Genomic DNA, 17663 nt, shown 5'->3' with positions numbered 1-17663 from the left:
GTGGATATATTTTAGTACCTACACACACACACACACACACATACACACACAGAGGCACTAAAGGAGATAGAGAGATAGCCTTTAGTCAGTGCCTATAATAGTGGCATAAGGTGGAAGGCATCATCTAGTTCAGTGATCCCCTAACCTTCACCAGCCACAGCGCTGAGGGAGCATCACAGTCCAGGAAACGGGGTACTTTGCTCCCCCCGGCAGGGCAGCGTTTCCCGCGGCGGCGGGGCTGCCTCACGCACGCGTGGCTGAGCTGCCCGCGGGCCTCAGGCTTACGACCCCTGGCAGCTGTTCCGTTCCGCTCCGCTCCGCTCCGCTCCACTCCTGGGCCTTTGGTGCTCGCCAAACGACTAGGAACAGCGAGTGGTCTGCCACGGATGGAAGGGGGGGGGGGTCCCCCCTCAGCTGCAACGAGAACTGGAGAAAAGCCCTCCCGCTCCCGGCTTTGCCTTTACGACTTTCCCCCTTGCCCTTAACGAAGCCCCCCAGCTCCAAAGCAGCAGCCACTCGGCGCCAGCCCTGGGGGCGGGGGGGGCTGTCTGCTCGCCCAGCTCCCAGCAGGCTCGCCCAGCCCCTCCCCCAGCCCCCATAGCCGCCCCCCACGTGGTGCCCCGGGTGTGTGTGCAGCGCCCTGCGTCGCCCCCCACCCCTCTTCTCCGCCCCGGGCGCAACGGTAGCAGCAGGGATCCGGGTCGTCGCAGAACATGGCTGCAGGGCAGGAGCTGGGTAATGCTTCCCGCACCCCAACTCGGAAAACTTAGTTGGGGCGGGGAGGGGGGGAGGCTTGACGCAGGCTCCCAGGTGGGCTCCAAGGAGAATCCCGGACCAGACTTATGCCGCTGTGGGCTGGGGGGGCTAAAGGGGACGGGTGAGTGCCGGGAACTCGGGAGAATAGACCCCCTTTCCAGGCTTTCTTTCCCCCCTGAGCAGGGATAGGCCACAAAATAAATCAACTATGGGAGTATGAGATGTCCTGAACGTAAAACAGCAGGGGCTGGGCTTCATTTGCAAGCAGCTCTGCCCTGTGCCCTGCTCCCAACCAGTCCTGAGCAGAAGGAAGGGAAAAGCAACGAGGAATCGGGGTTGGAAGGGGCTTCAGGAGTTCGCCCAGTCCAGTCCCGAACTTCCTAAGTCTCCAGCAAAGTTTACCTCCAAGGAACAACTTGGAAACTTCAAACAGGAGCGGGATAAAAGCCGCCTATAACTGGAGGGACGCTGAATCCGGAGGAGTTTGCCGGTTGATTTCCTGATGGGGGGGAACAAAGATGTCTTCTTTTGACTGTCTTTATCCCGTGTTGTGCAGCTGTTTGGAGCAGGGACTGCACCTTAGCATGTATTTGTGCAGTGCCTGATGTGGGTGGGGGTGACACATTTTGAGCCTCTTACTAAGGTGGGATTTTCAAGAGCAGCGTGTTGGGAATCAAGCCTCCTTGAAAGTCAGCGCGGCCTGTGTCGATGCAGCTTGTTGGAGGAATGGGGCCTTGTTGTTAGAGTGTGTATAGGGGTCTGCTATAAGTTGCATTTTACACCCAGGTGCTCATGATCTGCACCAGCCCGGCTCAGCCCATCCTTTCAAATGCTGTTGTTCAAAGGGGTTCTTCTGAGCTCTGTCTCCTTTGAGCTCCCCTTGCTTCACAAAAGTGGGCCTTTTCCATTGGCTGCGCTTGCAGTCACAGCCTGGGATCTGACCTGATGGCTGTGGTTTGCTCCGGCCCTTTCAGCAACACCTGCAAAAGTGCATTACAGCCAGATAATAGGCCCCGATTCTGTCTGTGCAAGCTCATTGCCACATCAGGGCTTTAGTTAATAACTGTGGTGTCAAGACAGAAGACCATGGCAGCATCCAGCCCGCTCTGCATGGCTGGTTGGGTGAGCAGTAGTTTTAAAAAGTTAGTTTATCAGACATGGAAGTAGACATGGCTCAGAACGTGAAGGAATAAAGATAAATAGATCCCATGCTTTATGCAGGCACGTGACTGATATCACCTTCAAAGCAACAAATAACCCACTCCTTTCCTGCCTTCTCACTCCTTATGTTCACTGATTTTCTTCTGAGCCCTTGTGCCCACACTAGGAAGGGTTGCAAGCCTATGTGCCACAGTCGGTTTTGCTCGTGAGCGCAGGGTTATCCCTGGGCATCTTCAACTGTATGAGTGGCCTTGGTTAGAACCTGTGCAGTGAGGGCAGGAGGGATGGTGTTAGCACCTTCCTGGGTGCTTTATTTCTGACACTGGTTGGCTGGGGGAGTCAAGTCACTTAAACATCTCGGCTTTTGGTTGCCCAGCATAAACTGAAGCTAGCTATCAGTTTCTTTACATATCAGGGTGCTTCACATATTGAACAATAGAGCAAAGCAAGCACAGATGAGCACTGGTTTTATCTGTCCATGGCCCTGTTACAGTCTGATGAATCTAGCTAGCAAGACAGTAGCCACTTCCCTTCTTACTGTGGGCAAGTAAAGGTTCCAATCTTGCAGATTCTTGTGCCTGTAAATTTGATATGCATAAAGTTATGTTTATGAGTATAACTTACTATGTTGGTTTTCTGGATCTGTGAACTAGGGCTGGTTGGAGCCATTGGGCTACATTTTTGAGGAGGGTAGGTAAGAACACCCAACATTGGTATCACTCCACATTTACCTCTTGGTAAGTTTATCACTAGATAGAGATCACTGTTGTGAGGTATTTGTTAAATCCTTGCAGACCATGGAAGCAAAGCTTGGTTTTCCTTGGTTAAAATGTCAAACCTGGTTATGTAAAGGTTTAAATTACAGCAGAAAAGAGAAGCGAGAAACTCTGGAGTGAAACTAATAGATTTCTATATTAGAAATGCTAGAGAGAACGATTGTAATCATTTAGTGTGACCTCCTGCACAACACAGGCCATAGACTTTTTCTCAGTAATTCCTGCAATGAAGGGAATTTCTCTTCCTTAATACTTAAGTTATCATTGTTGAAACCAATACTTTTGTTGCTGACCTAAGTGAAAAATATTCTGCTTGAGCTCTTCAGAATTGCCCATGGCAGGGGTGACCAGGATAAGGCCCACAGGCCAGATGTGACCTATGGACGCATGTCCTCCAGCCTGCAGGGCATCCCACAGGCTCAGAAATTTGGCAGCAGCGGTGCCGCAGCCATGTGAATCACTCCACCTCCTGAAGCAATGGCAATTAACGCTGCTGCTGCTTGTTCTACCACCAGATTTCCAGACCTGTAGGCCAGATGACACAGCCTGATGATCACGCTTGCAGGGCTAGATGATTTGGGCATCCCTGGCCTATGGGTTCTGGACACACAGTCTCCAACGAGATTTAATAACACTGATTTTCCTGATGGGTATTCAAATGCTGCTCTCCTTTATTATCTAGCCCTCATGTAATTCATTAACTCATTTCAAAGTTTATGACAGGGACGTGAGAAGAAGACGATGACGACTCATTTCAAAGGATGTTGCAAAGGAGCAGGCCTGTTTGTTGTGCTGTGGTATGGTGGGCATTGCAAAGGAACAGGATTTTGCAGACAAAGGAACTGTGGGACAGACCAATATATTTTGCCAAAGTTGACCTTGCAGATTAGTCATAGAACTGGGAGTAGAACCTGTATCTCCTGAGTTGCAGTCCAGCATGTTGGTAGGAAACACAGCGGCCCAGAAGTGTAGGCTGCTTTTAATGCTACTGAATGTAGACACACAAAACAATTACTCCAGAGTATTTTGGCGTTATTCTAGGGTAGAAATGAAGTAAAGACATGATGTGTAGTCAGGGTAAGCCACTCGACTCTGGGGTAAAGGTATTCCTAGGAAAGTCAAGATTAACTATATACAGGTGTAAGTTACACCAGTGTACCATCTTGTGTCTGCTTTCTACTTTCATTCCAGAGAGCCCTTTGTTCAGTGCAAACCAGCTCCCCCACTACTTAGTGACCAGGTGTACTAATAATGCCTGCTGCAGACAGATGGCTTGGGAAAGCTGGTTGTATTTTACTGCTAAGTAAAATCCAGGATAAATTATACTGTAGCAACCATGCTGTGTGTCCATGTCCAATGTTAGATTCTTTAGTAACATACTTCCAAGGCAGGAGGTTCAGGAAATCCCAATACCTTGATTTCTACAGGACTGATTTTTTTGTAATTTTAATTAAACACGGGCAAATCTCATGTTGTTAGCTGTGTTTATGCAGCTTCCAAAGAAACAACCCCCTGTGTGTACCAGAATTTGAGACCCGAGGAAGAATGTTTTAAATCCAAAAGCTTATCTAACTTTATCCCAGCTACATCATTGGTCCAATAAAAGATATCATCTTAAGAAATCTTCACCCCCCACATCGTTTCTGGACCACCATGGCTACAACATTACTTTTACACTGCCAGAATTTTCACACTTTTCTTCCTTTCCAGCCCTCTTCAGCGTCTCAGACAAGACCGGCCTGGTAGAATTTGCAAAATGTCTTGGTTCTCTTGGTTTGGGATTAGTTGCCTCTGGAGGAACAGCCAAATCCCTTAGGGATGCTGGTCTGAAGGTCAGGTAAGAACTCTAATTGCACTCATATAAATCCCAGACAAAACTCTGGCAAATGTTTTGAAGACTTTTGAATCGTTTGATTATATCACTTCTTAACTGAGGGAAGAAAATGTAATTCAATACCAGCAAAAATCTAAGTCTTGCTCCGTGGCTGGAAGCAGACTGACTAGAGTATATTGGTACAAGTACTTTTGTATAGTGACTGGGGGGAAGAAAAGGTACCTACATTCCAGATGTTTTGTGGTTTGCCTTTGCTCCAGGTGTTTTATATGAGACAATATGTTGTTTTAAAATCTGAAACCTGGCCCTAACACTCATGTGTGCAGGCAGCCCCATATTGATCTCTGTTCCTGGGACAGCAAGAATATAATAGCAGACTTGGAGATTCTTTCTTTTAAGAATATTTCCAAAGGCATGCAACAAAAAGAATATACTGGATGACTGCATGGGGGAACCTGTGGGTATTTATGCTGCCTCCAAAATTCCCTGTTCCCCTCTTGTTAAGTGTTTGGCTCCTCTTCTCTGAACCTTCTGTCTAGCCATGACAGCAGTGAAGGTCAGAGCAGGACACACAGTCATGATAATCTTTCCCTCCCTTTTTACTTTTTCTTCTGACTCTGAGCAGTCATGAGCTGAAGGAAGTGAAAAGCAGATTCATTATTTCCCAATTTTTTAGTGAAGTTTAACTCTGAGGGATAACAAGGAAAATTAAAACAGGAGCAGAATTAAAGCTACATTTTACAGGAAGGGAACACTGAATCCTTAAGAGTTTGCCTGGTTTATTTCTTGATGTAAAAAACAGACACCTATTTTTTTAAATACTGTGTATTTATGAGACCTGTTTATAGTTGTTTGGGGTAGGAACTATGTGTATTTGTACAGCATCAGTTGGGAATGACATGTTTTGAGCTGCTTAATAGAGTGGGATTTTCAAAAGCAGCTTGTTGGCAATCAAGCCTTGTTGAAAGTCAATGCAGTCTGTGTTCCTAAGTCATGTGGGTGATTTTAAAATCCCATCCACAGAGAATGATAATTCCCTTAGTTCATCCAGCAGATCTTCAGTAAAACCTTTTCTCCTCAGTGCTAACACTAGGGAGGGGAGAAATCAGATAGACTCTTTAACCTTTTTAGTCTGCTCTAGTATTTCCCAAATGCCACCAAGGATACAAAAAATCTTCCAGGCTGGGTGTCCAGTTATCCTAGAAATTAAAGGTATAGAGTCTGCATTTGTTTCTTTCTGGAGAGATGCCACGGAGGCATCTGACTAGGTTCAACAAGAACTGGTCCGTGACCCTTTAGGCTGCATCCACACATGCAGGCATGTGCAGTTTGTGGCACCACAAACCTTGGTGTAGCCCCACAGACTACATGCATTGCACCTTAAACTGCACAGCACTGCTAATTTGCACCATGGGGGCAAAATTTGCTATGAGGGTTTTCTGGTAGCAAAAACCCACCCCCCTGGAAAAAAAATCCATTGCAAAGCACATCAAATATCATGCACCAGAACAAATGCAGAGTTGGGGGAACAGGCAGCCCTGGGTTGAGGCACACCAGCTGCTCCACAGTGGAGCCCCTGCGCTGAGGCACACTGAGACAAGGGCAGCCAGCCAGGGCTGCCTGCTCCCCTGCGCGAAGCACATTGCACCTTCGCCAGCTCCACCCCCAGTAAATGGAGCCTGGTTAAATGGGACAAGCACACTGGGAGCTGGGAAGAGCTGGGCATGGACAGTTTGCCCACGGCGGGACAGTGTGTTTTGCAACAAAATGCATGTGCAGGGGTATGCACTGAGGCACAAAGCAGCAGCACAAACTTGTGGCACTACTGTTTATGCCACTGCAAGCGCATGCCCCTGTTAGTCTGGAGGAGGCCTTAGTGTCTAATTTAAAAGGGTTGCTTTTCTTTACTCCAAGTGTTTTGGGTATAATGTATGACAGTTTCCCTTTGCTATACCACAGGACCATATTTACAAGTCTCCAATAGCTTGAATGATGTTTCATGCCTTGAACTTTTATGAGTCTGAGTTGAGGAATAATATCTAAAATGCTCTAGAAATGCATCTTTATTTGGCAGATATGCTGTCATTTTAATTTGTCTTCTAAAACTTTAATTTCCTAACTTGTGCAGCTTGTCTACTCTACATAGTCCAGGATAAAGAGTTACTTTAAGAGAAAGTCATAGTTTCTATCTATGAGGATATTGGTCACGTTAATTTGGCTTTTGCTGATTTTGCTTATTTCAGTGCATGCTCTTATTGACAAAATAATTGAAGTTCAATTTAATTTGAGTAGGAGAATGCATGCTTTGTTTCTATTCACGGGAAAAGCAACTGATGCCCAATACGGTTTTTGGTAGAATGTCTGCTGACTGTTCTAGGGAGAGAGCCGTGTTCTCTCTCTCTCTCTTCTGTGTTAAATGTAGTTTTTTCTATAAAATGTAGGTCAGTGTCTTGTTAAATATAGGAAACCAGTTACATATCAGGAATTTAACTGCGAAATCAGTTACATGAGCGTTCCTGCCATGTTTCTGCAAATAATTGGCTATTCCTAGTAACATTTTGCTAGTTAGTGTCAGTCACAGCAGGCTTAACAGAACAAAAAATCGTATCTTCTTTAACCTACAGCATAGTTGCAGTGACTCCCTGTCCCTGAAATACCTAGCAGCTGTTAGGAACTGGAAAAACCTGAGCAATGTGATAAATAACTAGAGAGCGCTGCTTTTCATTGGCTTCATCTTTAAGTGCATTCAAGGCATTGAAATTTATAAGAATCTTTCTTTTTTCATCTGCCACTGGAGATGTCCCAAGTTTCATACACAGACCAAAACAAAGCTGCTATGTGTACTACTTAGTCTTCCTAATGTAAGGGCATCCCTTCAAGCTCAAAACTGTCAAGGTCTAATCTTAGGGTCTATTCTACCGTTGAAGGCAATAGAACTCCTGTTCCTTTATATGGGACCAGATTGGGCCCTTAATGGAGATAATGAATATTGAACTTGATACATTAAGTTGACCAGCAAGCATAGAAGTATTATGGAACAAGTATAGAACAGTCATGGTGATGTTCTTTCTTCTCTCTACACAGAGATGTGTCTGATCTGACTGGATTTCCTGAAATGTTAGGGGGGCGTGTGAAAACTCTTCATCCTGCAGTCCATGCTGGTAAGTTGCTGCTGACATGCTTCCATCCTAACAGAAGCAAGGGACGGTTTGTCAAATTGCATTTTAGGGGTTTGGCTAATAGGATCAGAGAATGAGCATAGAAATCTCTCATCTCATCCTAGTAACAAGCTAGGAGGAGAGAGTTCATGGGGTCAAAGAAATATTGACAGGATCTTGCATATACACTGGCCACTGTCTCCACTGATGGGGTTTTCCCATGAAGAAGCGTATACATCTTGGCATAATATTTAGCTGCATGACAAGCACATCAGCCTAGGTTTCAGCAGAAGGTGGGTGTTGTGACTTCCTCCCTAGATTACTGTAACACCGTGACATTTTTCTGCTGCCCTTTTGAGATGTCCCCCTTTCGAAAGGGCTCCAAATGCTGTCCACATTTGACTTATACTCTCCCAGTTGTTGTAGACTAGACCAGCGTTTTCCAAACTCTGACAGATTGCTCACTGCCAGTTTAAAATGATACAATGTAAAGTACCACCAGCAATTTTTTCAGTTCTATCTTAAGTATTACCAGCAAATTTTTGTCATATAAAGTAATTATAATAAATCTGTTAACACGTACTGCTGGTGGTACCTGTAGCGCAGATTGGAAACTGCTGGACTAGACAATCAGTACATTTTTCTCTCCCTCGTTTCCTATTTATCAGTTAGTCAGCTGTATCCTATTACTCAAGGTACAACTTATTTATTACCACTCCACTTATTACATATGGTTTATTTATTTTGAGGTAAGGAGTGACAAGAAGCTTTTTCTTCTTCACCTGTGCCCCAGAAACTTTAATGACAGTTCCATGGTTGAGGTTATCAATTGACTGCTTATTTAGTGCAGTTTTCAGGTTTTCTTTTCAGCCCTTGGAGTCGTTTAGAATTTAAGACTGAAAAAAATTGTTAGCAAGCAACCTGAGCCTCCAGTTCAGGAAGAAACTAAAATGGGATTTTGGTACAGAGGTTGGGTCTTAAACATAAGTGGAACATCTTTGTGGAGTGAACTCTGAAGGAGCACATGCACTGAAGAAAGATGCTGAGATTTTTTTTCCAAAGAACTTTGTGAAACAATCCTTGTTGTTATTACTAGGAATCCTGGCTCGCAGCATACCAGAAGATAAAGCTGATATGGACAAACAGGATTTCAGCCTTGTAAGGTGAGCTACCGAAAACATAGAGCAGTTGATCAGAAATCATTAGGAACAAATCAGAAAATGCTGAGGAGTGAATAAGCAAATGCCTGGGAATTTGCAAGAAAATGCCAGTTTATGTTTTTGTTTTCTTCCCTGCTGGATTACACTGATGAAATAAAATATTTTTGGCAGATGTGTCGTGGCTAGGAATATAGCCAAAATGGCTTGTTAGTCCAGGTTTTAACAGTGGGGGAGCACCATTAAACTTTGAGAAAATTCAAGAGTTTTACCTTCTAATGAGCATAATGCAATGTGATATAACCTTGCATATTCCTTTCAGAGCCAAGTTCAGACCTGTCCAGGCAGGTGCAGTTCTACTGGAATTGGTTCAAGGGGGCTGATCAGACAATTACTTTGATTTTGAAATGCTTGCTTAATAAACATGCCCTTTGAAATTTGTGCAATTCTATTTAATCCAGAAACTTATGTTGAAATTCAAACATAATAGATGCACACAAAGATTGCAGGCCACATTATAGGAAGAAAATCAGTATTTTTGGGTATCATCACCAGATCTCAATAGGCTGAATCACATGAAAACAACAAACTAAGTCACATGGATTCCTGCAGGTTTTGTGGTCTGCATTAAAATATTTTTATCTTTACTCGGGGTAGTTCTGGGATTAGTCACTTCAAAGCATTGATCAACCTTAACTGAACCTTACTGCTTATAGTCTTTGACATATCGCCAGTTTAAAATGAGTGGTTCTGCTTCAATAAGATTGACTGGCTTGTGAGGAAGCATAATTTGTCCACAAGGTTCCCTATAGGTGTGGAAATTTGGCAATGGGGGAGTGGTGGCAGTTAACACTGCCACCGCTCCCTAGATGCCAAATTTCCAAGTCCCACATGGCTGCATCGGCCCCCAGTGCTGCACAGCTGGATTGGGTCCCAGCTCTGTGAAGGGATCAACTCCCTGTCATACTATTTCTAGGTGGCTGGATTGGGCCCAGGCTGGGCCAGCACTGCATGCTGGATCTGGCCTATGGACCAACCTGGCACTGCAAATCCAGTCCATGGGTTGAAAATTTGAAGCACCACAGGCCTGCATCAGTGGGTTTTGGATTAAATTTGGAAGCGTGGAATTTAAAAAACTATAACCATAATTGACTGTGGTGATGGCAGTACAGGGCATGATTTCTGAGGTTTGCCTTGATTGAAAGGGGAAGAAAAGGTGTTCATTGTTCTGTGTTTGGGTGAGCAGTGGGTGCAGCCTTATCTGGGGTACTAGATCTGATTTGATTATTTTACTTTAAAGGTACAGGTTCCTGTCTTCTGCTCTGTTGAATTCAATTATGCAGTGAAGGTGATAAGCAGTTGTATTTACTATCTTGATTTGCATAGATAGTGTTAGTGACAAGAAAGTCAATGAAGCTCTGTAAGTTTACACCAGCTTGGGATCTTACTCTTTGTGGAGACTTTGGAACACCTCAGTGACTGAGCAGCATAGATGGCTAGAAAAAAAGTCGGGGCCTAAGTAAATGGGATGTGGTAAATGAGTTCCAACAAAACTGGAGACAGAAGGGATATAAAGGTTTTGGTGAAAACTAACCATGCCCTCACATTGATTTCATCATGTCACATGAAGATCAGGGAGCACTAAACAGGAGTTCATCTCAGGTGCACATGACTCTATCCTCCTGTAGAACTTGCTGCTGTGGCTGAATATGTATTGTGGCCAGTTACCTTTGTGGCACCTTACACTTGTGTACTTACAAGTCCAGATAACAAATTGATACAATTCATTCATGCTTTAGAGTTAAGCTATTTGCATCAGAATGTAAAGATGGATTTCTTCCCTCTCCTACCACTTGTATGTTACACTAGGTGCATTTATGGCAAGAGAGGTTGTTCCCTTATTCATTATTGAGTATTGCTGGAGACATGATAATGTATAGATGGACCTTTTACCTAATTATATCTGAAAGTTATTTTTTATAGAATCCACCTTACCTTGAGATGGGAAAAAGCCCCTATTCAAGCCCCAGAAAGGTTTGCTGAAGGGTTCCTAAAATGCAACCACTGTAATGGTTTATAAAAAGGGGAACTCGGGATATGCAGTATTGGGGTTTAATGACTTTCTGGATTTCATATGGTGTCAGTACTTCAGAAAGTGAAAGTATGCAACTTCCTGCTCATGGATAGTTTGGGGAATTTCTCAAGGAAACCATTCTTTGGGCTCAGAGTGAGTCAATCCCATGGCAGAGGAAAGGGGGCAAGGGGGCCAGGAAGCCCCTTTGACTAACCAGGGGCATCCAAGATACCTTAAGGGCAAAATAAGAGGTAACAGGAAATGGAAGCAGGGCATAGCTAGCAAAGAGGAGTATATTTATTTTGCCTGCACCTGCAGGGAGTCTGTCAGGAAGGCCAAGGCAACTCTAGAATTCAGGCTAGCATCGGGGATTAAGGACAATAAAAAGTCCTTCTTTAGGTACATTGGGAGCAAAAAGAGGGTGTGGGGTAGTATAGGACCCATACAGCATGGGCAGTGGGGCTTAGTGACAGATAGCAGGGACAAGGCAGAGCTCTTCAATGAGTTTTTTGCCTCTGTCTTCTTAAGTGGGAATCTAGATGAACCCTCAACATACATCACGGACACCAACAAGGGGAACAGCAGCTGACCAACGGTCAGTGCTGACACGGTAAAAAGACACTTGGTGGGACTGGATGTATTCAAATCACCAGGACCGGAGGGACTCCGCCCACAGGTAACGAAGGAATTAGTGGGGGTCATAGCTGAATCACTTGCAAGGATATAGGAGGAAGGAGGACCTGGGGAACTATAGACCAGTCAGCCTTACTTCTATCCCAGGGAAAATCCTAGAAAAAATTATCAAGGAACACATCTGTGGGAGCCTGCTGATAAATGATGCCGAGGGGTAACCGACATGGATTTTTAGCAGGCAGGTCCTGCCTGACTAACCTAGTTTCCTTTTATGACAAGACCACCAATTGTTTAGATGCAGGAGTCAAGGTGGATGTTATCTATCTGGACTTCAAGAAGGCCTTTGACAAGGTATCCCATACCATCCTCATAAATAAACTGAGGGGATTTGCCTTGGATGATTATACAGTAGAACGGGTAGCAAACTGGCTCAGGGGTCGCACTCAGAGGGTGGTAGTGAATGAGTCGGTGTCAACCTGGAAAGGTGTGGGGAGTGGAGTCCCTCAGGGCTCAGTTCTGGGGCCGGTGCTGTTCAACATCTTCATCAGTGATCTGGACAAGGGGGTAGGAAGCACCCTGTCCAAATTCACGGACAACACAAAATTATGGGGTGCAGCTGACACCCTGGAGAGGAGGAACCAGATCCAGGCTGACCTAGACAGGCTGGGGAAGGGGGCAGAGAGGAACAGGATGCAATTCAATAAGGACAAGTGCAAGGTGTTGCATCTAGGGAGGAAGAACTGCCATCATACCTACAGGCTGGGGGGTGACCTTCTCAGCTCCACTGAGGCAGAAAAAGATCTTGGAGTCACTGTTGACTCCAGGATGAACATGAGAGGCCAATGCGATGAAGCAGTTGGCAGAGCCAATCGCACCTTGTTGTGCATCCATAGGTGCTTCATAAACAGGTCCAGGGAAGTGATTCTCCCCCTCTACGTGGCACTGGTCAGGCTGCAGCTGGAATACTGTGTCCAGTTCTGGATGCCACAGTTCAAGCAGGATGCAGACAACCTGGAGAGGGTCCAAAGAAGGGCCACTCACCTGATTAGAGGCCTGTATTGAAGACCCAATGAGGAAAGGCTAAGGGACCTTAACCTCTTCAGCCTGTCCAAGAGAAGGCTGAGAGGGGACCTTGTGGCGGCATACAAATTCATAAGGGGAGAGCAACAAGAAGTAGGTGATGGTCTGTTCACCAGGGCACCCCCTGGAATGACAAGGAACAATGGCCATAAGCTGCTAGAGAGAAGGTTTAGGCTGGACATTAGGAGAAAGTTCTTCACGGTCAGGGTTGCCAGAATCTGGAATGGGCTCCCAAGGGAGGTGGTGCTCGCCCCATCCTTGGGGGTCTTCAAGAGGAGACTGGATAGGCACCTGGCTGGGATCACATGACCCCAGGGTTGGTGACTCTTTTCTTGCCTATCAGGGGCAGAGGGTTGGACTAGACGGCCCACTGAGGTCGCTTCTGACTCTATGAATCTATGAATTTAGATTATTTTGGATTAATTATTTTTTAATTGACTACTGATCTTGGGTGCTTGACGTGGAGATGTTTTGGAGGATCCTGATTTTTCACAGTGCTGTCTACTCACCTTGGAATAAAGAGCATTTAAAGTATCTCATGTTAAGCACCTCAAAATGCCTGTCCCTTGAAAATCCAGGCCCCTATATAGAATTCTGTTAACCACTGCAATGTATGCACTAGTCCATGGCTGGTGGCTATAGGACTCCAGGCCTCACACCCCTTGAGCTGCATGCCATGCAGGCTGCATGCTGCACTGTGCTGTGCCCCCCTCTCCTCCCACATGCACACCACAGGCACACATCCCACGCCATTTGCACTCCCTTATTGCATCATCTTGACACTCTTGTACACTTCAAACTGTGCCGTATAGGCCCCTCCCATTATGCCATGCCCTGCTGTACCATGCCAGCACCCCATGCTGCACTGCACAGGGTCCCTGGGTCTCTGAGGCTGTGGGCTCCCTCAGCTCTACCCCCAGAGGCAGGATCAGGTAGCGGAAGCTGCAAATGGAAGGGGGAAAGCTGTGAGAGCAGTGAGAGGAGCAGAGCCGGGCCTAAAGGCCACCAGTTGAACAGCCCTGTACTAGTCTAATCATTGTAACATAATTTTAAATTAGCAGTGTCCACCCTTTACCTCTCCTAGTCCTTTTGAGAGTTCAGCTTGTATGCAGGATTTTATGCTGAAAGGAAAAGTCTTGATTTATATTGGAAAGACCAGCATGCTGAAAGAACAATGATGGTTCTGAGTGAATGAATGAAGTCAGACTTCACTGTATTACTTCTTGATGATGAGTAACCCAGGCTTTCTCTTTCACTTTTTAGAGTTGTGGTTTGTAACTTGTATCCCTTTGTAAAGACTGTGTCTTCTCCAAATGTTACTGTGGAAGAAGCAGTTGAAAAAATTGACATTGGTGAGTCAAAGGGAAATTATAAAAAAAGATGTTTCACTGGGGGATGACATTAGAGTTCTGGCTGTATAGTTTGCTCTTGGATGCCATGTGGCTATGGCAAAAGCATAGCCAATGCAGTGCATTGGGTGCTGATCTACACTGTGACTTTCTGGGAGACCACATCCATTTATAAAAGTCTCCAGTAGTGGTGGTGACCTATGATACAGTCTATGATTGTGTCCCATCTAGGACTCAGTTGTATCCTATCTATGATACAGTTCATTCAAGGCATCATGTCCACCGAGCAGATTATTATGGTAATTATTAGGGGTGTGTGAAACGGGCCCTGTTCGATTCGGATTTGGCCTGAATCGGGAACAGTGATTCAATTAATTGATTTAGATTACTGTTCCCAATTCGATTTGTCCGAATACAAATCTGAAGATTCGATGCTGATTCAAAAAATCAGCAATTTGGCTGAATCTTTCTGAATTGATTCGAAGGGTTCCAATTCGATTTGGAGAGATTAAAGGGTCCTCTGATTTGATTCGGATTTGGAGATTCAGCCACCAAATTGGGCCGAATCACCACCAGATTGGATCGGGGACAGAAGCTTTGCACAATCCTAGTAATTATCTTCCTAGAAAAAACAGTAGCTAAACTTGGATGTAAGGTAAGTAGGGGATGTCATTCAGGAATAATAATAATAAAAAAATTGAAATGACAGTAGTGCAGATTCACCGCAACTTACAGATGACCTGTGCTGTTCAGAAATGGAATGGCATGTTCTGACCTAAGAAAGCAGTTTATTGTATATAGAGGTTTGAAGGGTTTCTGTCTGGAAGTGTCAGATTGAGCATGCTTTCTTGTGCAACTTGAGCAGATAACATTGCTATGAGCTAAAGGAAAACATTTAATCAAGACCCAGAGGATCACTGAAAAAATCCACTGCAATAAACAAGGATTTGTCCCTGTGCACAGTTTGTTGCCATAAGAAATTAGTTTTGATTGTCACTTGTGCCCCTTCAGCATCTGTGTCTTCAAACTTTACTTATTTGATTCACATTAATTCATCCAAAAAGTCTCATTTTTCATTCAGTATTTCCTCTATCCAGTAACTTAAACAACACAGTTCAGAACCTCTCTCTAGTACATAGCCGCTGGGGGTTTTTTGCAAGGCCCAGGTACCTTGTTCAGTTTAAGAGAGCTGAATAACTGATTGCATTTATGTTTATGAGAGAGAGAGAGGATACACAGGGCCTGGTTTTAGTCAACAGAGATTAATCAATCCCTGGAAAGAGCTTTGAGATCCTCAGGTGGGAGGCACATGGATAGTTCTCTATTTATCAGAGATGGGACTCAGGATTTGCTAGCCCTGTACCAGAGAGGGTTGAACTTTTACCAAGATGTAGGGTTTCAGGGTCCTTGAATACAGAAAAATAATGTTACACACCTTCTGGGTTCCTTTCTTTGAAGGAGGAGTAGCCCTGCTGAGGGCTGCTGCAAAGAACCATGCTCGTGTGACTGTTGTATGTGATCCTGAAGACTATTCCTGTGTAGCTAAGGAGATGAAGTCATCCAGTAACACAGACACCTCCCTGGAAATCAGACGCCAGCTGGCACTAAAGGTCTGTCATGTTCTTTTGGGGGCAAAAATGCACTTCATTTATTTATTTTTTTAAAGCAACTGGTCCTGTCTGTTTTATCCATAGGCCTTCACCCACACTGCCCAGTATGATGCTGCAATCTCTGATTACTTCAGGAAGGAGTACAGTAAGGGGGTGTCTCAGCTTTCTCTGCGGTATGGCATGAACCCTCATCAGACCCCTGCACAGCTCTATACACTGAGATCTAAGCTTCCTTTGACAGGTAAGACAGAAGCCTGTGCTTAATTGTGAGCTAAAGCTGGGGCCTTTGAGGGTGGAAGTGTCATGAACTGGATCATGAATTGGGGATCCTCAGGAGAACAAGTAGGCACCCTGCTGGTTTCTAGGAGCAAGAAAGGTATTGATTATAGCCTTTTGGACGATAGGTTTAGATTGCGTGTGGCATGCCTATTACAGTGCAGCAGAGTCGTTTTGAAGTATGTGCCTTGCTCCCTGGTTCTCTGATCATATGCTTCCATTACAGTAGCTGACTTATTCTGTGACAGTTTTTTTTCCTGAGATTGAAGCATCTTGCAGTAGCATAATTAAAATGATGCAGAGTTCTGCGTTAAGAAGCTTGAGTAGTAATAGATTTACAGTTAAGGAATGAGCAGAAAGAGAGAGTAGCTGCTCTAGGGCACAATCTTAATTCTGTACTAGAACTGAGGAAGGAAAACCTTTTACCATCTTTTATGATTCTTTACTTGTTCCTCACTTCCCTTACTTGTCACCCATCCACACCTCCTTTTAACTGTATCCAATGTCAGTGATCAGCAACTGGCTTCATGCCTCTCATGTAGGCAGTATCTTACTAAGGAAAGGGGTTAAGGACTTGCATTCATTCACTTTTACAGTATTTCCTTGTACTTTTAATTCAAGAATCTCTTGGAAGGATTTTCATGCTCAAAAATTGGAAGTTGACATGCTTGTCGGTCTGTGTTGCAAGTGTGGCAGCAAAAGTGATGAGTGTCAGCTGTCCTAGCCTCTTTCAGAAGAGTCCAACAACTTTTTTTCTTGTTTCTTGAAATGCTCCTAGTGCAGACATGTGAAAGCAGGTGCTTCTTTCTGTTTACATTTTTGAATGTGCAGCAATGACAGGATTAAAGAGTGTTTTTGGATTATTTCACTTTACCAGGTTCTTTTTTCAGGAGCTTGCAGTCTTCAAATTTAGTATTTCTGATGAAATGTCCAGATTAAGGTTCAAGAAAGACCTGGGCACACTAGAAAGAGCCAAGCAGAGAGCAACAAAAATGATTTGAGGTCTGGGAAATGTGGTTTATAAAGGAAACGCTGAAGGAATTAAGATTATTTAGTCTGGAAAAGAAAAGACAAGGTGGGGATGGATTTGATAATAGTCTTCAAATTCCTATGAGGTGATAATAAAGGCAGTGGGGTTAGACTATTCTCTATGGTCTCAGGGGCCATGACAAGGAACAGCAGTCTTAAACTGTAACAAAGGGAATTGAGATTGGAAATTAGGGAGAACTTTCTCACTATGAAGGTGGTTAAACATTTGAACAGGCTACTCAGAGAAGTTGTGGAATCTCCATTTTCAGAAGTTTAAGAGCGGGATAGAAAAATCTCATAGTTTAGATAGGATAAATGATTCTGTCTTGAACAGATTTTACCTAATCTAAGATTCCTTCCAACCCTATTTTATATGATCCTAAGCATATGCTTTCAGCAAAATGCTTCACTTCAATAGAATTACTCACAGGTTTAAAGTAAACATACTTAACAATTAATATGCGTTTAAAGAATTTGTTCCACATTTATTAAATTGGAGGGAAGAGGTCTGAGTTTCTGTTTCAACACCCCCATGCTCTAGAAGGACAGAAATGTACAATTTAAATAATTTGTTTTTGTTTTTAATAGGGCTATGAAATTATTTTAAAATGTTATTGTGATTAGTTGCATAATTAAGTGCAGCTATTTTTTTTTAATTTCAATTTTAACCACACAGAAAAACTAAAAATTATGCAGGCACTTTGTATAGTTGGGGGGTGGATGTGGAGTGTGTGTGTGTGTGTGGGGGGAGGTTTGTGAAGGTGTGGGGG

General features: G+C 44.2%; 1 protein-coding gene across 1 annotated transcript in view; it reads left to right on the top strand.

Moving 5' to 3' along the window:
* The first annotated feature begins 599 nt into the window (after positions 1-599).
* ATIC (5-aminoimidazole-4-carboxamide ribonucleotide formyltransferase/IMP cyclohydrolase) overlaps positions 600-17663 on the top strand; it is a 40886-nt gene continuing 23822 nt past the window's right edge. Inside the window, exons 1-7 of the mRNA XM_006019963.3 lie at positions 600-735; positions 4404-4530; positions 7612-7688; positions 8782-8848; positions 13893-13981; positions 15437-15588; positions 15673-15829. Coding sequence (XP_006020025.1) covers positions 714-735; positions 4404-4530; positions 7612-7688; positions 8782-8848; positions 13893-13981; positions 15437-15588; positions 15673-15829 — 691 coding nt within the window. The 5' untranslated portion in view covers positions 600-713. The remainder of the gene's footprint in view (positions 736-4403; positions 4531-7611; positions 7689-8781; positions 8849-13892; positions 13982-15436; positions 15589-15672; positions 15830-17663) is intronic.

Source organism: Alligator sinensis, unplaced genomic scaffold, assembly GCF_000455745.1.
Source record: "Alligator sinensis unplaced genomic scaffold, ASM45574v1 scaffold233_2, whole genome shotgun sequence".
Classification (NCBI taxonomy): Eukaryota; Metazoa; Chordata; order Crocodylia; family Alligatoridae; genus Alligator; species Alligator sinensis.
The sequence above is the reverse complement of the archived record's forward strand: the minus strand, read 5'-3'. Positions and strand labels throughout refer to the sequence as shown.